At 49.0% G+C, this 27,600-nt stretch overlaps 1 protein-coding gene across 2 annotated transcripts in view; it reads right to left on the bottom strand.

Moving 5' to 3' along the window:
• DENND2A (DENN domain containing 2A) overlaps positions 1-27,600 on the bottom strand; it is a 124,166-nt gene that overhangs the window by 21,146 nt on the left and 75,420 nt on the right. For both annotated transcript variants that reach the window (XM_047763228.1, XM_047763230.1), the window contains 8 exons: positions 20,491-20,584; positions 19,584-19,634; positions 17,721-17,908; positions 12,830-12,939; positions 11,332-11,401; positions 9,452-9,529; positions 6,847-6,987; positions 4,640-4,788 (listed from right to left, as the gene is read on the bottom strand). In XM_047763228.1, coding sequence (XP_047619184.1) covers positions 4,640-4,788; positions 6,847-6,987; positions 9,452-9,529; positions 11,332-11,401; positions 12,830-12,939; positions 17,721-17,908; positions 19,584-19,634; positions 20,491-20,584 — 881 coding nt within the window. The remainder of the gene's footprint in view (positions 1-4,639; positions 4,789-6,846; positions 6,988-9,451; positions 9,530-11,331; positions 11,402-12,829; positions 12,940-17,720; positions 17,909-19,583; positions 19,635-20,490; positions 20,585-27,600) is intronic.

The raw sequence follows: 27,600 nt of genomic DNA, 5'->3' as shown, positions 1-27,600 counted from the left end.
CTGACTTCAGAGCACAGGCTGGAGCAGAGGCCTGGGAATCCCTGGACAGTAGGTCCGCAGCAGGGTGTATATTCATCTCTACCCCACATAAGGTTAAGAGGGGCATGAGATGAGCACCACGGGTGGCTACCTGGCATCTCAGCAGCCCCAAAGTGCCCATGACTAGAACCACTCTGAGGCGGCCTGTGGTAGCAGGGGTGCTATCCAGATGTTTCTGCTGAATCGGATCCCCCAGGAAATGGGTGAGCACGTGTGAGGATGGGAGGGAGAGACTTTGAGGGTCACGCAGTCCACCTGCCTTACTGAGGCCCTGGCTGGAAGGCCGAAGGCTGTACTGGAGGGCAGGCCCTGGGGATAAAGGCACACGTCTTCGCTCCTTCAGGAGACAATACTAGCCTGACTGCTCAGCACATAGAAGGTCCTAAAGGCACGCTTTTAAAGAGTGTCCGGGACTTCCCATCGTGGCGCAGTGGCTAACGAATCCGACTAGGAACCATGAGGTTGCGGGTTTGGTCCCTGCCCTTGCTCAGTGGGTTAATGAGCCGGCGTTGCCATGAGCTGTGGTGTAGGTTGCAGACGCAGCTCAGATCCAGCGTTGCTGTGGCTCTGGTGTAGGCTGGCAGCTACAGCTCCGATTCGACCCCTAGCCTGGGAACCTCCCATATGCCGAGGGAGTGGCCCAAGAAATGGCAAAAAGACAAGAAAGAAAGAAAGAAAAAGAGTGTCCTGGAGTTCCTGTTGGGGCGCAGCAGAAACGAATCCGACTAGGAACCATGAGGTTGCGGGTTCCATCCCTGGCCTCGCACAGTGGGTTGAGGATCCGGCCTTGTCATGAGCTGTGGTGTAGGTTGCAGACGCGGCTCGGATCCCGAGTTGCTGTGGCTGTGGTGTAGGCTGGCAGCTGTAGCTCCAATTCGACCCCTAGCCTGGGAACCTCCATGTACTGCCGGTGCGGCCCTAAAAAGACAAAAAAAAAAAAAAAAAAGTGTCCTTACATATTTCTGTAGACAGCCTCACAGACACTGCCTCCACCCCACCCCCTGACCACAGCGGCCTGCTCCTTCTCCTCATCTTCCCCGGAACCAGCTGCCCGCATCTGAATCCCAGCTCTCCCACTGAGCAAAGTGACATAACCTCTGAGTGTTCTTTAGATTGAGATGTCAAGAGCCTGCGAGAGTACAGGTCAAACCCTTCCAGAAACCTGGCCTAGGGGCAATATTCTGGGTTCCCTGCTCTCCCAGTTGCGCTGTCATTATTCTCATCAGGATTCTGCACACTGTGTCTCCTTGTCTTCCTGTCTCAGAAATCTCAGGGCCTTTCTTTTTATTTATTTTTATTTATTTTCTTGCTTTTTAGGGCCGCATCTGTGGCATATGAAAGTTCCCAGGCTAGGGGTCAAATAAGAGCTGTAGTTACCGGCATGGTCACAGCAACTCCGGATCCGAGCCTCACCTGAGACCTACACCGCAGCTCACGGCAATGCCAGGTCTTTAACCCACTGAGCAAGTCCAGGGATGGAACCCCATCCTCACGGATCGTAGTCAGTTTCATTAACCGCTGAGCTACGGCAGGAACTCCTGGGAGCCTTTCTTTATTTCCCCACCTCTTCAGGTCTGCATGGAACTAGTGTTGGATGGAAAGATCATTTATGAGGCAAGAGAGAGAACACTCTGAGCCAATCCCAAGCTGCTTCTGGGGACAATGAGACACAGGAGCCCTAGAGTCAGCGCTCCGAGGGGCCTGGCACAGACAAGCCCTTGTTTCCTAAGTGGGGAGATGCGGGGCCAACAGCTGAGGACATTCTGGCATCCTTCCTACTCTGCAAAGGCCCCGCCTGTGTGACGACAAATGGCTGTGCAGGTGTGAAGGTTGTAAAGGGTCTAAACACGGGATTCGGGTATTTTATACAGACAAGCAGGCATGCACACAATAGCTAGTGCCCAGGGCCTGCCTCTGCACCCAAAGAGGCACGCAGATTATCCCTGTCCCTGCCTCCCTCCTACAAAACCCCATCTCCTCAGTGCCCCCTGTCTGGTAGTTGCTACAGAAGAGAACAGCCAGCGGGCACTGAGTGCTCTGTGGCGAGAACAGCCTCCGGCAGTCGCAGGTGGCACCACACCTGCATGTGAGTGTTTGCTGTTCAAAGAGTCTAGCTCTCAGGGCAGAGTGCCAGGCACCATGCCAGGCAGGTGAGGACACAAACTCCACGGTCCCTGCCATCAGACCACCACGGTGACCCATCCGCTCCCAGAGCAGGAGGGGAGGGGGAGGGCAGAACGCACTGACGGGTTGGGTCGCTTCTCAGGGATGGGGTCCCTTCACGTTCCGCCCTTTCTCATGACGGCAGCTCTGTGTGAGGGGCTGCCCAGAGGCCAACCTGTCCACCCAGAGATCCATCCAGGGACAAGGGAGCAGTGGCCAGGTTCTTTCTCAGACATCCTTGGCTAAGCACCTCCCGGTGTCTTGGTGCCCTGAGCCTCTGACACCTGCCCTCTGCTGCCCTTCGGGGGTGCATTTGTCTTTGATGAGGCTCCCCTCCCTCTCTGTTCCCGCCTTCTCTGTCATTGTAGCTTTGTGAGAGAAATAACCGATGTTCTCTGTTCTCCTTCCCCCTAAGGAAAGCCTTAGCTGGGGTCGGGACACAGCCCCTGGCTGGCCAGCTCCTCTGCAGCCACGCGCAGCTTCTCATACATCTTCTCAGGCTGGACCCTTCCTGAGCCCAACATCTTTAAACCAGCAGCAAGTGCCTCGAAGGACCGCTGGCCCTGTCTCCACTCCTGGTGGGCCTTCCCCTCCCTGCCCAGGCCTTTCTGAGATCCATCACTTACTCCTGCCCTACAGTAAAGCCTGAGAAATCGCCAAAGAAACATGGGGAGGGGGGTGCGGCGATGCTGAGGCTTCCAGAGAATACGGGCTGTTATTCGAGTGCTGATGAAACCTGATCCTGGTCGCTGAAGGGTTATTACTCATCCTGAGCTTCCGGGGCCTCGACCTTGAGAACTCTCTGGACAGAATTCCCCAGTGTCCAGGGGGCTGGAAGAGCTGCCCAGTGCCCAGCACCAGCCGCAGGCTCGAGGGGGGGGCCTGCTTCCTGAGCTGACGAGAGTAGACAGGGAGTGCCATAACTCTGACAGTCAAGTGACGCGCTGAGGCACAGACGGGGGGAGCAGCCTGGGGGTGGCCAGGGGGCTGCCGTCCAAAGACAAGGATCACCCAGGTGACCAGACGGCTGCGGTGGAGGGAGGGCTGGAGCCTGCTTCCCACCCCGCCGCCGCCTGATGGCTGCCACATTCTACAGCTGGTCTTTTCCAGCCTTTTCCTTTCCTTCTTTTTCTCCTTTGCCTTCTGGAGTTTAGAGTCAGATTTCCTTTCCAAACCACGGTTCTTTGCTTTTTCTGTTTTTGGCATTTCTTCTGTCCAGATGGACTCTCGGTCAGCCTCTTCTGCCTCAGCTGGCTGCCTGGCCCGTCTCTAGCTGGCCCCACATCTCGGCCCTTCCTGGAGCTGCGGCCACCACGTGTGCATGTGTGTCCTCAGGTCCAAAGTGAAGAAGGCGCTGACCCAGTATTTTGAAATAACAAGAATGTCAGGAATCCTTTTTTTTTTCTTTTTTCTTTTTTTGCTTTCTAGGACTGCATCCATGGCATATGGAAGTTCCCAGGCTCAGGGTCGAATTGGAGCTGCATCTTCGACCGACACCACAGTTCAGATCCTTAACCTGCTAAGCGAGGTCAGGGATGGAACCTGCATTCTTATGGATACTAGTTGGATCCATTTCTGCTGAGCCACAATGGGAACTCCTTTTTTCTTTTTTAAAGTTCAGAGTTAACTCAAATCCCTGTCTCCATCTCCTCCAGGATCTTCTTTGATTTGTAACTGTAATTTGATTTGTCATTTTTAATGGGCTTTGCCAATCACTTAATGGGACCATTACGGTGTGGGTGCATCTGCGTGGGCAGTGAAGTTTGAGCAGGTGATTTATTTTAACGCTGAGAAGGGAGGCCTTAGGCTCATCCATGTTCCCTAGCACGGCCTCCCAGGAAGTGAGCCCTGCCCACCTCTGCGGGTTTCTGGCTTTCGGCACTGAGCTGCTCTGCCCTTCCTGGAGGCGACCTCACCCTCGGCCTCCCGTCTTTTGGCCTTTGTACAGATGGCCCCTTTTGCCTGGAACAGACTTTCTACGAGCTCTTTGTCTTAAGACCCCAGGGAACTTGCCTCCTCTGGGAACGAGCACCCCCTGGTCTCCAGAAGGCACTGCCTCTCATAAGCCTCTGCAACAAGTACTGGCTCATCAGTTTACTTTTGCCACTGCCCTCTGCCGCTCCCAATGAGGCCTCTTTGAGGACAGCTCTGGGCCTTTTACGTCTGTCTCCCTAGCATGCGGTAGGGTGCCCAGCCCAGAGCAGAACGAGGGAAGAGCAGATCAAGTACCTACCAGACCAGCAGCGAAGAGAAGGGCAGACCCGCCTCACTTTACACAGCTAGGGGCCTCCTGAGCCCCGTCCTAGCTGCCTGCGGATTCGCACTCCCACTTAGGAGGAGCCTCCTCTGCAACCCCAGGCCATCACCTGCCCTACAGATTCCAGACGGTGCGAGGCTGCCACCCAAACACTTCAGCAGAAGTAGCCAAACTTGGTACCTGAGCTTGTCTGCGATGAAGATGACCCTCCGTTCCAGAAGCAGGGAGGCGAAAACACACAGCAGGTGTCGGACGCTGAGAGAGGAAAAGAGAGACTCCAAGTCCACGTGTTCGAGCCGGGAGTCCAGCGGGCGGCACAGTTCAATCACCTACAGGGAACAGGAGCAGCATGAGGAGGGACCCCGTCTGCGAGGCCGGGCCCCTCATGCACCGTGCAGGCCTGGGGCTCTGAGGTCATCGGCACAGCTGACCCACTGCCAGGGAAAAGGGAAAGCAAAAATGGAAAACAAAGGGGATTTGGAAATGAAAGCTCCCAGGAGACTGGGGAAGGAGGAGGGGTTGGTAGGGACCCCCGTGTCACAGCTGTGCGTGAGGACAGTTTGGATGGAGGTAGGAAGAGGAGGGCGGAACGGTGGCCCTGGGCCCAAGAGCGTTGGAGGCCCTCCCTGTCGATGACGCATCTGGAGCCTACACAAGGGGTTCTGTGATTGCTGGTGTCCTGTCCATGCAGCCCCATCTCTGCCTCACAAGGGAATATTACCTGCTGGAAGCGGAACCACAGGCTCACGCAGAAGGACCAGCAGACCCAAGTGGTACTTTCAAGATTCACCTCCTCTAGAAGGCGATTCCCTCTTTTTTTTTTTTTTTTCCCATGGCTGTACCCATGGCATATGGATGTTCCCAGGCCAGGGATTGAATCTGAGCCACAGCTGCAACCTATGCCATAGCTGTAGCAACTCTGGGTCCTTTAACCCATCACACTGGGGTGGGGATTGAACCTGCGCCTCCAAGCCAACTGAGCCGCTGCAGTCAGATTCTTAACACACTGTACCACAGCAGGAACTCCTAGAAGGCAATTCTTAATGGCGTGACCCCTTTCCAGTCTCTTCCTGATGATGCCTCTCAGCTTGTTTGCTTAGTGTGCATATCTTCTCATTCTGTACTTGTTAAAATGTTGCTGAGTTCATCTCAAGTCACTACTCACCTGCATGTTTTTCTCTCTCTCCAGCATTTATTTTATTTTATTTTTTGGAAGGTCCCAGGCCAGGGATTGAACCTGTGCCACAGCAGCAACCCAAGCCAATGCAGTGGTAATGCTGGCTCCTTCACTGCTGAGCCATAGAACTCTATGTTTCTCTCTTTAGATAGCTGATTCCTTCTCAGTGACTGGTTCTCACTCTTGAGCGTGGCATGAGCCTAGGGCTGCCCAGACAGGGGGGTTCGCTAAGGTTAATGTCCTGAAGGCCAAGCCACCTGTATCTGGTAGGGGGTGGTTTAGGATTCTCCAGCACCAGGGAGATGGCTCCTCTCTGTGCTGGGCAGTTGGGCTGTGCAGAATATCCCAGACGCACCCTCATCCATCCCTTGTCTCCAGAGGTGACCTGCTTTTCCAAGGGCCTTCGGAACTGGAGACTCAAGGCTGAAGGGGTCTGCCCTCTGATATCCACAGAGCCATGGGCCAGGAATGGGAAGAATGAAAACAAGATTGGGGAAGCTCCCATCATGGCTCAGTGGTACTGAATCCAACTAGTATCCATGAAGATGCGATCCCTGGCTTCTTGCAGTGTGTTAAGCATCTGGCGTTGCTATGGGCTGTGGTGTAGGTCGTGCAGATGCGGCTCAGATGCCCCCTTGCTGTGGCTGTGGCGTAGAATGGCAGTTGTAGCTCCCATTTGACCCCTAGCCTGGGAGTTTCCATATGCCTTGGGTACAGCCCTAAAAAGGCAAAAAAGACCAAAAAAAAAAAAAAAGAAAGAAAGAAAGAAATAAGATTGGGCAGCCCAGCCAAGGAAAGGCGCATGTTTCAAAGTCCAGGATGAATAACAAGTAGTACTTAAGTTTGTTTTCCCTGAAAACAATCTGTTTTTCAGTATAAAGTGGTAGAGGTGTTGCAGACCAAAAACCTACACAGATTCAAATACAATTTATGAAGGGAATAGGCTATGGAGAGAAGCTGAAGATGTTCCCTGCCCTGGCATAGTTCGGGGGTGGTTCTCTGAGCCAGAATCCTGGGCCGGATGGACGGACTGGACTCAGGGTGGCACTTCTGATGCTCTCAGGTGGATGGTCTGGGCCAGCCCGAGGAGCAAGAGGATATCCCTGAATGTGACAGCCCACCGAAAGCCAGCGCCTCGACCACCTGGGCGTGGCTGTCCGGGCTCCTCCGCCCCCATCCCTCCCAGGACAGGAAGGGACCGATGGCTTACTTCAGTTCCTGATCCTGGCAAGAAGTTCTTGACAACGATGGTTTTGCCCAGGGCTGGGAAAGGGGCTTCCATGACGCTCCTCATGAGAGGCTGGACCAGGGCGGGAGAGATGCCTCGTCGTTTTTCCACCTCATCCAAGATCTACAAGGGGCAGAAAAGCAGCTCAGCTCTCCGCTCAGCTATCCTGAGGCCAGGTCACCAAGGTGTAGCTCTGTCCCAGATGAAGTGTGCCCGTCACAGAGGTGGAACCACTGCGGGGACGCCCTGTTCTCCTCAGGCCAAAGTACAGTCTCCTCCACCCTGTGGGAGCCCCGATTCTCCCCCCTACATCACCACTGCAGTTTCGGCCACTGAAGGGGTGATGCAGCGCTCCTTGCCCCCCAACTTTGAAAACTGTCTTATTTGTCACCTGGGTCTGGCTGTGTGACTTAGTGGATCTCTCTGTGCATTATCAATGGTAAACAGCTTAGCCATCACCCACAACCTTCAGACCAACTCATCAAGGGGAGGACAAGCGCTCCCAAGGGGGTGAAAACTGGTTTTGGGGGTGGTGGTGAAAAAACTTCAATATTGTGAGGGTTTGTAGTCTTCTAAGGGGCACAGTGCATGAACAGATCTGCGACATAACTATGACATCAAACATGCCTCTGTCCATCAATTGATGAAAGATGAGCAAAATGTGATAGTCATAGAGTGGAATGTTATTCAGCCGTAAGAAGGAATAAAATACGGATACATGTACGACACGGATGACCTTGGGAAACACGATGCTAAGCGAAAATAAGCCAGACCCCAAAGGACAAATATTGCATGACTCCATTTACGTGAGAGCCTAGAGTCAAATTCATAAAAGAGACTGAAAGGAGAATGGTGGTTGCCAGAGGCGGGGGTGGGGTGGGGGTGGGGGGAGTGTTTAATGAGTACTGAGTTTTACTTATGTCTGTGTGTGTGTGTATGTATATAAGTATGTGTGTAGGTATATACGTATGTATCTATTTTATTTATTTATTGTCTTTTAGGGCCGCACTTGCCCTGCAGCATATGAAAGTTCCCAGGCTAGGGGTTGAACTGGAGCTACAGCTGCTGGCCTACACCACAGGCACAGCAACACAGGATCCAAGTCACACCTGTGACCTACACCACAGCTCACAGCAATGCTGGATCCTTAAAACTTAACCCACTAAGCGGGGCCAGGGATTAAACCTGCATCCTCATGGATCGTAGTCGGGTTTGTTACCACCGAGCCATGATGGGTACTCGCCTGAGTTTTATTTTTAATTTTCTTTCTTTCTTTTTACTTTTAGGGCCATACCGGCAGCATATGAAAGTTTCCAGGCTAGGGGTTGAATTGGAGCGACAGCTGCCAGCCTACACTACAGCCACAGCAACGCAGGATCCAAGCCGAGCGTGCCACCCACACCACAGCTCATGGCAACGCTGGATCCTTAACCCACTGAGGGAGGCCAGGGATCGAACCTTGGTCCTCGTGGACACTGGTTGGGTTCATTACTGCTGAGCCACAACGGGAACTCCTCAGGAAGGCTTTAAAATAGATTTATGGATTAGAGGTTCACATCCGGTTAACATAGGAAACAAATGTTGAATGACACCTAATATTTGAGATTGGCATCCTAATTATCTGCGACACACCAATCCAGAATACTAGGGTAGATGAGCCAATTCAGCATGGCAATGCCTAAGTCTTGATATACTGGCTAATGTTCCAAAAAGAAGGATCCAATTATATTAAGATTTTTTTTAACGATTTTTATTTTTTTCATTATAGTTGGTTTACTGTGTTCTGTCAATTTTCTACTGTACAGCAAAGTGACCCAGTCACACACACATTCTTTTTTTACATTATCCTCCATCATAAGTGACTAGATATGGTTCCCAGTGCTATACAGCAGGATCTCATTGCTATATTAAGCTTTTGAGGGAGTTTCCATCATGGCTCAGTGGAAATGAATCTGGCTAGCACCCATGAGGAAGCAGGTTTGATTCCTAGCCTTGCTCAGTGGGTTAAGGATCTAGCATTGCCATGAGCTGTGGTGTAGGTCGCAGATAGGGCTCGGATCTCAAGTTGCTGTGGCTGTAGCATAGGCTGGTAGCTGCAGGTCTGATTCAACCCCTAGCCTGGGAACCTCCATGTGCACTGGTGTAGCCCTAAAAAGACAAAAAAAAAAAAAAGATTCTGATAGACTGAGAGCAGTCTTAAATGATTAATTTCACACACACACACACACACACACAACAGATATACACACAGAACACACAATATGACAAAAGACAATGATTAGAGGAAGCAAAGTAAGACATTTGGGACATTCTGAGACGATCCCCCCTCGCCCTCCCCCTCCCCCTCAACTGCAATGACTTTGACTTTCTCCCTTCCCCCCACTTCCTGGGCCACAGCCTTCATCACCTCTTATTTCCTGTCCCAAGGATCAGGGACTGGAGGAGGCTCCAGGCAGGGAGGAGCAAGCAGGGGGAAGGAAGGCAGGTGAGAGTAAGATGATAAAGGTCTTGGGAAGTGGGGTGTCCCATGTCCTCCCCGGTCCTGCTCTGTACCCCTTCCTCCCCTTTCTGGGGCCCAGGTCCTCACCTTCGAAAAGAGGCTGAAGCATCCCAGACGGCTCACGATGCAGTAGACTTCAGGGAGACGCTTTCCTTTGCCGCCAGGCTTTTTGGAGGGAAACACAAGGAAACCGTAAGTGTTACTAATCTCAGCGGAGGAAGGACCCCAAATGCTTTTGACTTGGTGCCTATTATGTGCCAGACGTTTCTACACAACTTCAGCTTTTGAAACTCAGGGAGGAAAAGTAGTTACCACTACCCCACCTTAGAAGTGGAGGCACTTCTGGTTAGTACATATTTAAAAATTCTTCCAAGGGACCAAATCAAGAGTGTTGTGCATATACAGTAGGTGCTCAACATGGGCTTACACAACCATAAGGTAAGGAAGCTTAACCGTTTACCCATGTCACTGTAGCTTCTCTCAAGGAACTTATTTATCCCTTACAATTGTAATAATTCCAAATGAGAAATCATTTCTGAAAATGCTTTTTGGAAACTGACTTTTAGTTTTCAAAACAAAAAGCAAATAAATTTCAATACGTAAACTCTAAAGTAATTACAAGCAACAAAATGCATTATTCCACTTAACTTTTTCAATTATTATCCATACTTTTATTTTTTGATTGCACCTACAGCATGCACAAGTTCCAGGGCCAGGGATTGAATCTGTACCACAGCAGCGACCCAAGTCACAGCAGTGACAATGCCAGATCCTTTTTTTTTTTTTTTTAAAAGCTTCCTGATGATTTTTTATTTTTATTTTATTTATTTATTTTTTACTTTTTGCCTTTTTATGGCCACACCTGTGGCATGTGGAGGTGTCCAGGCTAGGGGTCGAAGTGGAGCTGTAGCCACTGGCCTACACCATGGCTCATGGCAATGCCGGCTCCTTAACCCACTGAGCGAGGCCAGGCATCAAACCTGTGTCCTCATGAATGCTAGTCAATTTCATTTCCGCTGAGCCATGATGGGAACTCCAGACAATGCCAGATCCTTAACCTGCTGAGCCACCAGGGAATTCCTATTATCCTTATTTTTTATGCACCGATTCAACAATTATTTACTGAACAGCCATGATGTGCTATGCATTCTTCTTGACTCTATGTTAGTCTATTTAAAAGACTAAAATATACTCTCAGTGGAAAATGATTTGCCACTATTGAAAATTTTCCCAGATATGGCCCTCAAAAAGATAAGTTCTAAAATGTTGTGGCATGGTCAATTTCATTGGAATAAGTTTCTTTTCTTTTTTCTTTCTTTCTTTTTTTTTTTTTTGTCTTTTTAGGGCTGCACCCGCAGCACATGGAGGTTCCCAGGCTAGCGGCTGAATCTGAGCTACAGCTGCCGGCCTACACCATAGCCATAGCAATGCCAGATCCAAGCCGAGTCTGCAACCTACGCCATAGCTCATGGCAACGCCAGGTCTTTAATCCACTGAGTGAGGCCAGGGATTGAACCCACATCTTCATGGATACTAATCAGGTCCATTACCACTGAGCCACAACAGAAACTTCAAGTTTCTGACTTTTAGAGGTTAATGTTCTGAAGGAGACAGTCAAATTATTTGCATCATGAACAATAAAACCATCCTTCTTCTGCCCTTACAACAACCATGAACGATCTCTCTAAGCTATCAAGGTGGATTGAGCACACTTTATTAGAAAGGACATTTGGCTTGAGAAGAAGGTCTTTCATTAGCATGGAAAACAATGGAGAAAGTATTTGCTTTCCAAGGGAGACAGACAGATGCATTGTTGCATCTACCAGCAAGCACCAGGTGGGCCTCCAAATACTCCTCCCGATTAACTAGTGACGTCTCCTGTCCCTTCTGCTGTGGCACAGAGTGAATGAACCCTTAGCGCTGGCTCGACACAGCACTCTGGCTGTGTGAGAGCAGGGTGTACTCACCAGCAGTCTTCGGCAGTAACCAAACCTCCTGCTCCCATCTTCTCCAGTTAAGACAAATGAGAATGTTTCACTGTGGTTGGGAAAACAAGAGCATGTTACAGAGCAAACGAAACAAAAGACACTTGGCAGAGAGCAATCAGGGGACCTTCTCAAGGAGGCTGGCAGAAAGGGCTGCTCCCTGTCCTGCTTGTCCATCTCTGAGCTGGGACTCTGGTCGCCTACAGCTTTGGCGTCTGCGTCGGGGAAAGGGAGCCTTAAAGTGTCACTGCATCCTTAGAGGAGGGGAGCAAGTTTCTTTCCACCCTGAGCCCTCATACAATTCTAGTACCTGTGCCATCCCCTGGCACCAATACAGCAGCCATCACTGGGCCTCCACTGCGGTGGCCTGGCAGCAAGGGGCAGCTGCCGATCTGGGAATGTGACTCAGGGAGGGAGCAGCTTAGAGTGGCCCAGACCTGCGCCCCTCTCAGAACAGGCTGTGTGTGGCTGACCTGGGCATGGTCTATCCAGAGCCACCCTGAGGCTTAGACTGTCTTTAAAGACTACTGGGCCAACTTCCAGAAACACAAATCCCTCAGACACTTAGGATCCGGGGCCCCCCAAGTTTGGTCAATTGCTGAAACATATGATGATAAAATATTGGGGTCCAACATGGGTTAAAGCAAAAACGTATCACAATCTTAGTACTAGCTGGACAGCTAAGGGAGCCACGCTCCCCGAGCACTGGACATGGACTGGTGACAGGCAAAGTTTTCCTAGACTAAGAAGTACCTGACTGTCCATCATGTCAGCTTATGAAACATTCCCGGATGGAGTGGGGGGGTCTGGGAATCTGCATACTGAGCAGGTGATTCTTATCTACAGGGAAGTTTTTTTTTTTTGTCTTGTTAGGGCTGCACTGGTGGCCAATGGAGGTTCCCAGGCGAGGGGTCTAATCAGAGCTGTTGCCGCCAGCCTACACCACAGCCACAGCCACACAGGACCTGAGCCGAGTCTGCGACCTACACCACAGCTCACGGCAATGCCAGATCCTTAACCCACTAAGCGAGGCAAGGGATCGAACCCAAAACCCATGGTTCCTAGTCAGATTCGTTAACCACTGAGCCACAACGGGAACTCCTACAGGGAAGTTTTAAAAACAGCTGAGGGGAAAAAATTTCTACACTCAGGCCCACCAGGATCACTTAACAATAGGACTGACTTATGGGGTCTGCTGTCTAGGACCCCCTCTCTAGTTCTTTTTTTTTGTCTTTTTAGGGCCTTACTCGAGGCATACGGAAACTCTCAGGCTCTAGGTGTCGAGTCAGAGCTACGGCTGCTGGCCTACACCATAGCTCACAGCAATGCTGGATCCTTAACACACTGAGCAGGGCCAGGGATTGAACCCGAGTCCTCATGGATACTAGTTGGGTTCATTACCACTGAGCCACGACGGGAACTCCCCTCTCTAGTCCTTGATTTAGTCTTTGCGGCAGGGAGAGGAGATGCCAGCACGTACCTGGTAAACTGCTGGACAGGAGTCCAATCCTTGGCGTCGGGGAAACAGAACTGGGGGATAGCCTTCAGCTGGTCCTCAGCTTCTCTCATGAACTTGAAAGACCTTTCCAGCTGCAGGGAGAAGGGCAAGAGAAGGCTGGAGAATATACATGAGCACTGGAGAGTGGGGTGGTGACCGGTAAGAGCATGTCTCCCACCTTCCCACAGCTGTGACTGCCACCTTCAATTCCACTCCTTTTAAAAACTGTTATAATTTGGGAGTTCCCATCATGAGTCAGTGGTAACGAACTGGACAAGTATCCATGAGGATGTGAGTTTGATCTGATCCCTGGTCTCACTCAGTGGCTTAAAGATCCAGCATTGCCGTGAGCTATGGAGTAGTTTGCAGATGTGGCTTGGATCCCACATGGCTGTGACTGTGGTGTAGGCTAGCAGCCACAGCTCCAATTCCACCCCTAGCCTGGAAGCTTCCATATGCTGCATGTGTGGCCCTAAAAAAAATAAATAAATAAATTTAAATTTTTTACGGCTGTGCCCATGGCATATGGAAGTTCCCAGGCCAGAGACGGAATCAAAGCTGCAGCTGCGACCTACGCCACAGCTATGGCAATGCTGGACTCTTTAACCCATTGTGCCAGGCAGAGGACTGAACCTGAACCACTGTGGTTGGATTCTTAACCCACTCCACTTCATCCTTTTTTTTTTGGTCTCTTTTTTTGGGCCATACCCACGGCATAAGGAGGCTCCCAAGCTAGGGGTCTAATCAGAGCTACAGCTGCTGGCCTCCGCCAGAGCCACAGCAATGCCAGACCCGAGCTGTGTCTGTGACCTATATCATAGCTCACGGCAGCGCAGGATCTTTAACCCACTGAGCAAGGCCAGGAATCGAACTGGCGACATCATGGTTCCTAGTTGGATTTGTTTCCCCTGCGCCATGACGGGAACTCCAACCCACTCCACCTCAGCAGGAACTCCTGAAGCTCCACTGCTGAGGAGTTCTGAAGCTCAGTCTGCTTGGCCTTTGGTTCTTCAGGACAGTTCCCACCATTGTCTTATGGGGGAAGTAAGGAGAAAAAATAACGTGCTTCACAGAAATGTTTTCTATGCCTAATGTTCTAGAATATAAGTATTTTAATCAATAAGGAAAAATGGTCATAGCAATCCCTTCTAAATGGGAGACTCATGAATCTGCAAGGCGGGGTCTCAAATCTTCCAACCTCAGTGCCAAAGCAAACCACTCCTCCTTGATCAAGGCAAAGACATTTTACAAAGCTTTTTAGTGAATACATCTTGCTAAGTTATAGTATATGGTGAAATTTAACTCATTTCAGGAAGTCTTTGAATGGCGGAACTAAAGGAAATGAGACATCATCCAGCCTGACATTCTTTTTTTTTTTTTTTTTTGGCCACTCCAAGGCATGCAAAAGTTCTCAGGCCAGGGATCGAACCCATGCCACAGCAGTGACCTGAGCCACTGAAGTGACAACTGCTGAGTCACAAGAGGAAATCCTACATTCTTATTTTATTTTTTTTAGGGCTGCACCCGCGGCATATGGAGGTTCCCAGGCTAGGGGTTGAATCGGAGCTGTAGCCACCGGCCTACGCCAGAGCCACAGCAACGCGGGATCCGAGCCGCGTCTGCGACCTACACCACAGCTCACGGCAACGCCGGATCGTTAACCCACTGAGCAAGGGCAGGGACCGAACCCGCAACCTCATGGTTCCTAGTCGGATTCGTTAACCACTGCGCCACGACGGACACTCCCAACAATCTTATTTTAGAGATGAGCTCTGAGAAGTTAAGTAATTTGTCCATGATTACGTAGCTAATATGGCATCTAGTAGGGAATCAAAACAATCTCATTCTCTCGTCTGTCTTTCTCTCATTTATCTGACATTGGAGACTGGATGAATGTCATCCCATTTCAAAACAGAATGGACTGATAAATTCTGATAGAGAGATTATATTTAAAGCCATGAGACTGCTGCTTCTGTGTCTGAACAGGTATCTGTGCTTGTAAAAAGCCAGTCCCTCTGGGGAATCTGCTGGACAACGAGCATGTAGTTAAATATACTGTGCTGGATGGGATGGTGCCGGGGTGAATTATACGTTTCTGGGGTTTTTTTTGCCTCAATTGAAACAAAAAAGAGGTACTCTAGGTATAAGTTCTGAAAACTAAAAGGAATCGTTTATAATTAGCATAGTTTGCTTATAAACTGGTATGTCTAAAGTGTTGGGAAGAATTGTTGGCTATTTGTTGCTGAAAGGTTTACACTTGTTAATTTCCTCCATAAATGGTTAAAGAAAAATAATTTATGCTAAGTTAGTGTCAGTCATTTGAAATATTGGATATTGGAAATGAGTGGAGTCTGTATTTCTAAAGTTAGGAAATCGTAGTGTCTAACCTAATTTTTTTTTTTTTTTTTGCTTTTTTAGCAAAGAAGCACTTCCAACAGGAGTGGTTAAATAGATTAGGGTATACCCACACAACATAGCATTATCTAATTTAAAAAATGATGCTTTAGAATCTGTATTAAATATGTTTATAAACAATAGGTTTACAAAACACAACACAGAAATTACACAATGTATGATCCCTGGCTTTGTTAAAAAATTATACTATGGTGAGAGACTGAAAGAAAACAATCAAATGCTAACAGTGATGATCTCTGTGGGATTATAGATGAGTTCTGGACTGGTACCCCTTTTGACAGTGACTGTACAACTTTCCATTCAAAGAAGTTTTAAGGGGATGTCTAGGAGTCTGGAGATTCCATGTTAGAAACTCAGGCAGTCAATAGTTAGGGTGATCCATGAATTAATTCATGAACTGATGCCTTTATTCCTGGAACGCTGATTAAGTATTGCTGCACAACAACTGCGCTAGGCCCCAAGGGAAGGAAACAAAATAATAGGATAGTCCTTCCTGCCTTGGTGCCCGCTGGCTCCGTGTGGTTCTCAACTAAACGTGGGTACACCCAGGGCACTGGAGTCCTCAGGGGGTCATCCTGGAGGTCAGATGGAGGGAGGAGAGTAAGGTGCCAGCGTGGAGGGCTGGTGCCCATGGTTTATTTCAGTTGTAGATTTTTCTATCCTAAACCCCAAGGAGAGGACTTGACTGCCGTGATGGACCCCATCGGGCAGGGCAGAAGGAAGCTTGGACTAGGAGAGGAGGGAAAGGACAGCTGGGACCTAGGTCTTGGCAGATGCTGGGATTATGCTTGGGTGGTGGGAGCAACGGGGGACCTGGGGGAACCAGGACATGAGCTCCCTCCCCCTTCCTGTCTCTGAGCACCCTCACTGTATGAACTGTACAGAGAATGTCGGCGTTCCCGTCGTGGCGCAGTGGTTAACGAATCCGACTAGGAACCATGAGGTTGCGGGTTCGGTCCCTGCCCTTGCTCAGTGGGTTAAGGATCCGTCGTTGCCATGAGCTGTGGTGTAGGTTGCAGACGTGGCTCGGATCCTGCGTTGCTGTGGCTCTGGCGTAGGCCGGTGGCTGCAGCTCCAATTCAACCCCTAGCCTGGGAACCTCCATATGCCGAGGGAGCGGCCCAAGAAATAGCAACAACAACAACAACAACAAAAAGACCAAAAACAAAACAAAACAAAACAAAAAGAATGTCAACATTCAATCTCATGAGTCTTTGTAGGCTTATCTCATGTCCCCCCACCCCCTTCTGACTGTAAGCTCCTTGAGGACAGGAAATACATTTGCTCATGTTTGTAACTGCCTGGGGCCCAGCAGAAAACAGCTTGAATGTAATGGGATCTCAGTAAATTCTTTTTTTTTTGTCTTTTGTCTTTTTAGGGCTGCACCCCACGCCATATGGAGATTCCCAGGCTAGGGGCTGAATCAGAGCTATAGCTGCTGGCCTACACCACAGCCACAGCAACGCCAGATCTGAGCCTCGTCTGCGACCTACACCACAGCTCACAGCAATGCCAGATCCTTAACCCACTGAGCAGGGCCAGGGATTGAACCCGCATTCTCATGGATACTAGTTGGGTTGGTTAACCACTGAGCTACAATGGGAACTTTGGATCTCAGTAAATTCTAGTTGAACTGAATTAGAACGTGGTGGAAGCTCTTTAACACTGATGTCAAAGCCTAAGAATAATTTATATTACTGGCCATGCCTTTTTAGGCGTTATTGAGCACCATTTCATTTCAGATGCCATGAATTAATACATGGTCGAGCCAAAGCCACACAGCCATGACCCATGTTAGAAGAGACCACACACACACAGAGGTACACAAGGCACAGAGACATGGAGCTAGGACATGAACTTGACACTCCTTAAGGAGAGTTGTGTGGTTGACAGGAAAGAGGCTTCTAGGACAGACTGGGAAGAGATGTGCCTGGTTAAGGAGATGAGGGAAGATGAAGAGGATGGAAGAGTCAGCAAAGTGACCACATGGAGTTCCCTTCATGGCGCAACAGAAATGAATCCGACTAGGAACCATGAGGTTGCAGGTTCTATCCCTGGCCTTGCTCAGTGGGTTAAGGATCCGGCATGGCTGTGAGCTGTGGTGTAGGTCTCAGACATGGCTCAGATCTGGCAAAGCTGTGGTTCTGGCGTAGGCCGGCAGCAACAGCTCCGATTAGACTCCTAGCCTGGGAACCTCCATATGCTGTGAGTGTGGCCCTAAAAAGCAAAAAAAAAAAAAAAAAAAAAAAAGCAAAGTGACCACAGGAAGTGGGTAAGTATTTCTGTCTCTGAGCCCTGAAACTCCCACCTCCCGAGACCTCCCAAATTCTCCAGTAGTGGGTTTTTTTTTCATTTGCTATACCTTAATTAGGATTCTGCATCTCGCTGAAACCATGAGTCATTTTGGCAAGAAAGCTAGAGTCCCTGGCTGACCGCAGAGGCCTGGCCCACCCTGTACCTTGAGAGGGAACTGCTGGGTGAGTTCTGGCACATATGCAGCCCCAGCCTGCTTCTTGTGCAAGGACACCACCACAAAGTACTCGAAGAGCTGCCTCTCCTGGTACTCCACGAGCTCCCGGTCCAGGGAGGGGTATCTTGGGGCCTGCTTCAGACGTGACTTCACATTGACCAGGCGCTGGCTGTGGGCTGGAGAGAGAGAGAGAGAGAGAGAGAGAGAAAGAGAGAGAGAGAGAGAGAGAGAGAGAGAGAGAGAGAGAACGCCTGATAACTTGCTCCCAACGCGGAATTGGACAGAACTGCAACAGGTTACGATTCCCAGTTCAAAGTACTTTTTCTAATCCTAAAAAAGTGTTCGGGTGTTCCCACATTTAACAAATTACTAAAAAATCCCTCTTTATTTGGGCTCCTTGCCAGAGTTCTAGGAGGAGCAATACCCACCAGGACGCCAGGCTGATCAGGGTACAGGAGCCTGGAGTGTGTTGCCTCTGCTCCACCATGGACTTGCTGTGTGGACCTGGGGCAGCATCTTTGTTTTTTTTGTTTTTGTTTTTGGCTTTTTAGAGCCACACCCAGGGCATATGGAAGTTCCCAGGCTAGGGGCCAAATCAGAGCTGTGGCTGCCAACCTGAGCCATAGCCATGGCAACTCGGAATCCAAGTCTCATCTGTAACCTACACTGTAGCTCAAAGCAATGCCTGATCCTTAACCCACTGAGCCAGGTCAGGGATCGAACCAGTGTCCTCATGGATACTAGCTGGGTTCATTACCCCTGAACCACAATGGCAACTCCTGGGGCAGCATCTCGAGTAACCTTCGGGCTCCTCTGTCAGATGGGGTGGGGATGCATCCCTCACTCGCTTTCTCCATCTTTCAGTTTGGGGGATATAACAAAATCCAGGCACGGAGCTTTTGGAGGTGGGATCTTTGAAAACATCCTGATACGTGACTCAAGTGGCGGAGACTTGACTTATTTGAGAATGCCCCTCTGCCTCCTCTCTGGCTACCCCTCTGTGCAATGGAAACAATTTGTTTCATTCCAGAGGTAGGTCAGGGAGCAGATGGGAGTTAGGGACAAACGAGGCAGGGCCACTGAGCAGATGGGTCCCCATCACCTCCCTGAGCAGTCCTGGACTACGGCTGTCTTTGGCTTGACCCTAGGGTCTGAAAAGTTGTAGAAAACTCACTAAAGTTTAGCCTGAGATCACCAAATTTAGATCCACAGGGACCAATTATTTCAGTGACTTCGTTTGACATATAAGGACCTAGAGGCCCTGGATCTTTAGTGATTTCCTCCAGATCACACAAACTTTTAAGTTTATTTTTTAAAATTTAACTTTTTTTTTTCCTTTTTTGGCTGTCCCACGGCACACAGAGTTCCCAGGCCAGGGATCAGATCCAAGCCAGAGTTGCAGCCTATGCTGCAGCTTCAGTGATGCCGGATCCTTAACCCACTGTGCTGGGGATTGAACCCGAGTCCCAGCCCTCCTAAGACGCTGCTGATCCTTAACCCAAAGAGCCACAGCAAGAACTCCCATACAACCATTTTAGCTAGAGTGACACTGGAGCCTGGGTCTCTGGAATCCCAGGCCAGCATTTCATATGGGTGTGAAAAACACCTGTGACGTAACGGAAAGACATGGGAATAGGGAGTCACTGTAGCTGCAGCCACCCTGGATCTCTGTAGTGGAGTTGTGGGGCCTAGAGACCCAACGGGCCCCTTCTGTCTGTGCTCAGACGGTCACCCCTTGCCCAACCAGCTCGTGCAGGGCCGCTCTGTCCCGTTCCTCACACTGAGCAGGAAGGACCGTCTTGTAGTTTCCCAGTCACCTGCACGCGCCTGCACAGCAACTGCTCTTCTCACCTTTCAGCTTCTCCTCGGTGTCACTGTCAGACTCACTGTTCTCATCTGTCACTAGATGAAAAACCACAACAACAAAGAAAAAAAACTTGCAAACATGAGTTTTTCTTTTTGTCGTTTTGTCTTTCTTTCTTTTTTTTTTGTCTTTTTTTTTTTTTGCAATTTCTTGGGCCGCTCCCACGGCATATGGAGGTTCCCAGGACAGGGGTCTAATCAGAGCCATAGCCACTGGCCTACACCAGAGCCACAGCAACGTGGGATCCAAGCCATGTCCTCAACCTACACCACAGCTCACGGCAACGCCGGATCCTTAGCCCACTGAGCGAGGCCAGGGATCGAACCCGCAACCTTATAGTTCCTAGTCGGATTCGTTAACCATTGAGCCACGATGGGAACTCCTATCGTTTTGTCTTTCTAAGGTGGCACCTGTGGCATATGGAAGTTCCCAGGCTAGGGGTCCCATTGGAGCTACACCACAGCCACAACAGCATATGGAAGTTCCCAGGCTCCAAATGTAAGTTTTTCTAATTCAGGGAACTTTTTATGCATGGCAGCACAAATCCAAGGTCTCTAGTTTAGAGGGGCTGCTTTCTTTCTTGTCCAGTTAAATGCAATGAACAAACTATATATTTGTCCAAATAAATGTATTTCCAAAGTAATCTGGCTCTAATTCAGATGATACCCATATCACAAGATACTGGCACCTTTTATGCAAATGAAGCAAAGAAGGTGGCTCCTATGGGGACGGCGGGCTTTACGGCTGGACAGAGAGAAAGGGTGGTGGGAGACCTTTATAAAGCCCCGACTCGGGCTCCTCCCCAGTAAGCCAATCCCAAGCAACAGGAAGTCACTTCCAGGAAGACTCTGTTTTCAGATTCCTAGGGGAGGAGGGATGGTGGCAGGGGCCTACCTTTTCCTGAGTTGCTCTCCGTTGACTGGGACAGCCTCTTCACCCGTTTCTTTCCTCTCCGGGCCTCATAAATGGCATTGATTCGCAACACCAGCTGCCAGCCACCGGGAGAAGAAAAGCCAGTGTTAGCAGTGTCTTAGTGATGTGAGCTGCATCTGCGACCTACAGCACAGCTCATGGCAACACCAGATGCTTAACCCACTGAGTGAGGCCAGGTGTCGAACCTGCGTCCTCATGGATACTAGTTGGATTCATTTCTGCTGCACCATAACAGGAGCTCCCTTTCGTTGCCCATTCTCTTCTAGGATGGAGGAGGGCTGGGGAAACGGGGAGGAAGGAGGCACTTCCCACTGACCCATGGGCATCTTTCAATCATTTTTTTCTGCCAGATGGAAGCGCGACTGCAGAGAACACTAAAGGAGGCTGCCAGCCTCACTGAGGTGTGGGCGGGTGCTGTCTGAACATGCTAACACATCCAGCTAGACACAGAGGGAGACACCATTTCACTGGCTAGTGGTGTGACAGCTGCCCCCCCCCCGCCCTCCCCACCCCGATCCTGCAATGTCACTGTGGTTTGGGAAAGAGCGTTTCCCTCCAAAACAAAACAAGGAAGAGACAGAAGAAAAACATTCCCAGGCAGGGCCCTGTTGTGGGAATCATGCCACAGAGCAGCTGAGCAGCCCTGAGCAGGAAGGGAGCAGGGATTGTGGCGGACCTTGAGTCCCAGCTCCAGACTGCATGGGGTGGCGCCACGCACCGGCTCGTGCCCTTCCTGCAGAGGAACACTGGCTCCGGGCTTGCTGAGGCCTCTCCTGACCACTCCTGGGCTCAGACGCCCAGCCCCTTGGCCTCTACATCCTTCAGGCAGACTAGCTGGGAGATTGAAGCCCTGGGTCATATCCCCCCCAGGCTTTATAGCACCACCTGCAACTCTCGGGATAGAAGCTTTCAGGGTTCCACCTGACTGGGAGAAAGGGAAGTCCACTGGTGCACAATTGAGGCAAACTAACCAGTCAATTTCTTTGTGTGTCTTTTTAGGGGCTGTACCCACAGCATATGGAAGTTCCCAGGCTAGGGGCTGAATTGCAGCTGTAGCCACCAGCCTATGCGACAGCCACAGCAACCATGGGATCCTAGCCACATCTTTGACCTACACCACAGCTCATGGTAATGCCGAATCCCTGACCCACTGAGTGAGGCCAGGGATCGAACCTGCATCCTCGTGGATACTAGTTGGGTTCATTTCTGCTGCACAACAGGAACTCCTAGCCAGTGATTTTTAAAGAGGAGCTGTTTGTAAGCTACCTTGAAAAGTTTTAAATTCTAAATTCTTTTTTTTTTTTTTTTTTGGCTGGGCCCATGGCATGTGGCAATTCCCAGGCTACTGGGGTCAGACCTGAGCTACATTAGTGATAATACCAGATCCTTAATCATGAGACCACCAGGGAACTCCTTAAATTCTTTCATACATTGGGAAGAACAGGAGAGGGGCTGTGCTATGGTAAACGGGGTGATGGGGACCCTCATGGGCACAGTTGCCAATACCCACTTCTGCCCTCCACTCCTCTGATCTGCTCCCTAAAGGAGCCACCAGCCCTTCTCTATGAGCACTGGTCCACCAGGGAGGAGGGTGGCTTATTCTCAAGGTCTCCTTGCGGCGGGGAGGCTGGGTCCTGTCCCCCAGCTCTGCAGACCATTACTAACACTGCCTGCCACATCCTTGAACACTCAAGCCCTCTGGCTCTTGACAGGCGGCCCAGCTCTGGCCTTGCCAGCTGTGTGTGTGAACTCCTCTTCCCTAACCGTGAACCTGACCTGAATGAGGCCTCTGCCTTCATCTCAAATCCCTGCCATGTGGCAGTTCTTTACTTTTGCTCTAACGAACCAGCCATTTCTTTGACAGTGCATACTCCTGAACTGGGCTCCTCTTCTTCCTATATGTTCTAACCAGTGGGAAAAACACTAACCCCTTACCCATGGAGGAAGACACCATGTGATTGAGAAGCTAGTATTATTCACAAAAGCCAAGAAGTGAAAACCCAAACGTTGACTAATGGATGAGTGGATAAATACAGGGTACTATGTGCATGCAATGGAATACTATTCAGCCTTTAAAAAGGAAGGAAATTCTGACACCTGCTCCAGCATGAAAGAACCTTGAGGATATTTTATGCTAAGTGAAATAAGCCAGTCACGAAAACATGAATATTATATGACACCACTTACATTTCTGTCAAATTCACAGAGACAGAAAGTAGCAAGGTGGACGCCAGGGGCGTGGGGAGTGGGAATGGGGAGCAAGCGTTTAGTGGAGTAAGTGCAGAGTTTCAGTTTCGAGCACTGAAGAGTTCTGGAGGTGGAGGTGATGGATGGCTGCACAACAACGTGAATGTACTTCAGGCCACACTGAACTAGATACTTAAAAATGCTTAAAATGGTAAGTTTAATGTTATGCATATTTTATTATGATTTTAAAAATACAAATAAGGGAGTTCCCGTTGTGGCTCAGTAGTTAACAAATCCGACTAGGAACCACGAGGTTGCAGGTTTAATCCCCGGCCTTGCTCAGTGGGTTAAGGATCCGGCATTGCCGTGAGCTGTGGTGTAGGTTGCAGACTCGGCTCAGATCCCCGTGTTGCTGTGGCTGTGGTGTAGGCCAGCAACAACAGCTCCGATTCCATCCCTAGCCTGGGAACCTCCTTATGCTGCGAGAGCAGCCCAAGAAAAGGCAAAAAGACAATAAATAAATAAATAAATAAAAATACAATAAGTAAACAAATGAGTTGCTAGGTCAAATCAGTTTGGGTAAGAAGGAAGTTTTAAAGCTCATTGAAAACATCCCTTCAAATATCCAAAAATAACTAGAAAGAAGACATTTACAATAACATCCTTCTATGTACTTAAATTAAAAAAAAAACACTTGGAGTTCCCGTTGTGGCGCAGTGGTTGACGAATCCGACTGGGAACCATGAGGTTGCGGGTTCGATCCCTGGCCTTGCTCAGTGGGTTACAATCCAGCGTTGCCATGAGCTGTGGTGTAGGTTGCAGACTCGCCTCAGATCCCACGTTGCTGTGGCTCTGGCGTAGGCCGGTGGCTACAGCTCCAATTCGACCCCTATCCTGGGAACCTCCATGTGCCGCCCAAGAAATGGCAAAAAGACAATAAATAAATAAATAAATAAATAAACGCTTGAATGTAAGCTCCATGAAAGTAGTATTTTTTTGGGGGGGGGGGCCACACCCATGGGATGTGGAAGTTCCTGGGCCAGGGACTGAATCTGCACCACAGGAGTGACCTGAGCCATAGCAGAGACAACTCTGGATCCTTAATTCGTGAGGCTGCCTGGGAACTTCTCTGTCATTCTTGCTTACTGCTGTCACAGTACCTATACGGGATGGAAGAGTACCTGGCACATAGTAGGTACTCAATACATATTTATTATTAGTTTGTTGAATGAATACTAAGAACCTCCTAAGTGCAAGGGCTTTTGCTAGGAGCTATAAGAGATAAGAAGATATCTAGGACATGGCACTTGTTCTCAGGGAGCTCACGAGCTACGGGGAAGGACCAAGAGGCATTCGTAACTACCATACAAGACAACTCATGAGTGCCATGTGTGTGGGGTAAGCAATATGACAAAGATGGTTTCTCTCGTTTTAAATCAGGTCATGAAATATAAGTTTTCTTGTTTTAAAGGTGTTCTGTACTAGATATATTGGTCTTTTTAGAAGCTTTAAGTCAAGTTTTTGTTTTGTTTTGATTTTTAGGGCCAATGGTGCAGCATATGGAAGTTCCCAGGCTAAAGGTCAAACCGGAGCGGTATCCACTGGCCTATGCTACAGCCACAGCAACACAGGATCTGAACCACATCTGTGACCTATACCACAGCTCACAGTACGCAGGATCCTCAACCCGCTGGGCGAGGCCAGGAATTGAACTGTTTCCTCATGGATACTAGTCAGATTTGTTTCTGCTGAGGCACAATGGGAGCTCATGAAAAAAAAATTTTTAACCAAAAGTACATTTGCAAGATAATCTGCTTCTGGTATCTAACTCTGCCTATGGTGGCTGCCAAAAACCAGTGGATTCCACATAAACCTGCTAAAGCGTGCTGAGCGGGAGCTCGCCTCTCACTGCAAAGGACAGTGTGGTGTTTCATGAATCCTGAGGATGTCACGCCGCTGTGTTTCAGCTGCCGAGTTACCGAAGGAACGGGGCTGCTAGGGGAGTACAGGGAAGGGCTGTCTCTTTTTCTCTCCCCGCCTCCAGTGGGATCTTGATTCCTCAGGGGGCTGATGCGGGTGAGGTCAAGGGAAGCACGCACACTTCCAGAAGGGTCTCCTGTGTCACACGTTACAGCAGAGGCAGCTGAAAGGACACCAAGCAACTCACTGTCTGCTGAGTTGTGAGTAGACCATGAAGTCCTTCTTAATGGATAAAAACACAAAAGCAAGGGGTTTGGAGAACACATGCTTTAAGGCTCCGAAACATGGACGTCATGAATGTGCCTGGCAGAGAAGTTTTGACTGTAAATCTGTATCTGTGAAGGATTCCGAGCATTTGGAAAGAAACATGGAGGAGTCTGGGGTTAATAGATGCAAACTCTTGCATTTGGAGTGGATAAGCAATGAGATCCTGCTGTACAGCAAGGGAACTATGTCTAGTCACTGGTGATAGAACACGATGGAGGGTAGTGTGAGGAAAAGAGTGTGTACACACACACACATATATATGTATATGTATAGATGACTGGGTCACTTTGTTGTACAGCAGAAAACGACAGAACGTTGTAAATCAACTATAATAGAAAAAATAAAAATCTTGAGAAAAAAGAAAGAAACATCGTGGTGAAGAGTGGGGATAAGCCTAGGGTAAGATTAAGTAGCAAGTGACAGAACTGAGGACTCATGAGACTTCCAATAAACTGTAATTGGTTATTTGTTTCTGCTTTTTTTTTTTTCTAGGGCCGCAACCCACGGCATATGGAGGTTCCCAGGCTAGGGGTCAAATCGGAGCTACAGCTGCCGGCCTAAACCACAGCCCCAGCAACACCAGATCCGAGATCTGAGCCATGTCTGCGACCTACAGCATAGCTCATGGCAATCCCAAATCCTTAACTCTGAGTGAGGCCAGGGATAGAACTCGCAGCCTCAAGGTTCCTAGTCGGATTCATTTCCGCTGCTCCATGATAGGAACTCCCAGTTATTTGTTTTCTTTTTAAACATTCTTGTGAAGAATTATGTACCTCACCTTTATGATTAAAGTTTTAAGAAGATTTTCCTATTGTCGTGAAAATGACAGGTAAAACATGATAATTTTTCTCCAGGTTTGATTATACCTGTAAAAACCTATTTGAAGAAGCCTTTGCATGCTACTTAAGTGGGAGCAACTCACTTCAATTTCAAGCAATAAACTAAGAGGAAGCCAACTGCTGCCTGCAAATTAAATGCATCAGGTGGCAGAAATAGTTCTACCTTTCTCTTCACTTTTCCACTTTCATATAAAATATGCACACATATTCTTTTTCTCACTCTCGAAAATTGTTTAAAAATATTAAAACAGTATAAAGGCTTGGGTCGTGATGATTGTTGTACAACTATAAATGTAATAAAATTCATTGAGTAATTAAAAAAAAAACAGTATAAAGGCGGAAGTGATGGGTAAAAGCATAGGGGGAAGATAAAGGTTAAATGCTTATTAAGAGATCACAGAGTTAGGAGTTCCTGTCGTGGCTCAGTGGTTAACGAACCCAACTAGGACCCACGAGATCGAGGGTTCGATCCCTGGCTTCACTCAGTGGGTTAAGGATCCGGTGTTGCCGTGAGCTGTGTGTGGTATAAGTCGCAGACAAGGCTCAGATCTGGTATTGCTGTGGCTGTGGGGTAGGCCAGCAGCAGCTGTAGCTCCGATCCGACCCTAGCCTGGGACCTTCCATATGCTGCGGGGGCGGCCCTAAGAAGACAAAAGAAAAAAAAAAAGAGAGAGAGAGAGAGTCAAACTTAGAGTTGTATCAAAGCTCTTTTAATCCAACAGCTGATTCATCTGATTATTCCTGTTTAATTGCTAAAAGAAAAAAATGAGGCTGTATAGATGTTAACAGCCACTTCTAATTATACTATAGTTGTAGGTTTTGGACTTGATAGATAAATGAGAGCCACGCCAGAACAAGAAAAGGAGAGTTAAGGCAGGGGCTCAGGACCCTACACTTTGGGGTCCCCATGAGCAGCCATAATGGCAGCACAGGACAATGACTGAAAGAAAGCAGAAGGGAAACAGAGTGACTCTGCCAGGGGCGAAGGAGTCTGGGATCCACGTGCTAGTGGGAGCTCATTCAGCAAACATCCATTAATCAGTATGCAACCTGTACTGTGCCCTGGGTGGGTTGAGAGCAAAAGGGGAAGGAGGCCTCTCTCCTGCTCTGGCCCTTTCTCTGCAGCTCCATCAATAAAACAAAGCACTTTATCTTCTCCCTGGTTGTTGGTTTTTTTTTTTTTTTTTTTTTTGCTTTTTAGGGCTACACCCAAGGCATATGGAAGTTGCCAGGCTGGGGTCAAATTGGAGCTACAGCTGCCAGTCTATGCCAAAGCCACAGCAATGCAGGATCTGAGGCTTGTCTGGCACCTACACCACAGCTCACGGCAATGCCAGATCCTTAACTCACTGAGCGAGGCCAGGGATCGAACCCGCATCCTCATGGATCCTGGCTGGGTTCATCAACCACTGAGCCATGCAAGGAACTCTTGCCAATCTTTTCGTGACCACTTGATCTTAACTGCTCTTATCCTTCAGAATGCATTCATGATTGCCAAGATGACTTTACTTCACTTGAATAAGAATATTACTTGTGGGGGTGATATTATGGCTCAAAATACTGATTAACCAAACTGAGTCAGGAGGGTCTGGCTTGTGAGAACATCTCTTGACTTTCAGGTCATTGAGCCGCTTTGAGAAATGTGATGAAACCTATAGACAACCCATCGCCTTCCCCTTTATCCCCCCAAACTCAGCCATACAGTTTTACTCAACTTTATGGGTTTCTTCACCCACTAAAGCCCCTCTGGGGACTCTGAAATGAAGAGTTCCTGTAGAACAGCGGTGCTGAAGTGGCC

This window comes from Phacochoerus africanus, chromosome 16 (assembly GCF_016906955.1).
Source record: "Phacochoerus africanus isolate WHEZ1 chromosome 16, ROS_Pafr_v1, whole genome shotgun sequence".
NCBI classification, from domain to species: domain Eukaryota; kingdom Metazoa; phylum Chordata; class Mammalia; order Artiodactyla; family Suidae; genus Phacochoerus; species Phacochoerus africanus.
Note: the sequence above shows the minus strand (reverse complement) of the source record. Positions and strands in the feature narration are given on the sequence as shown.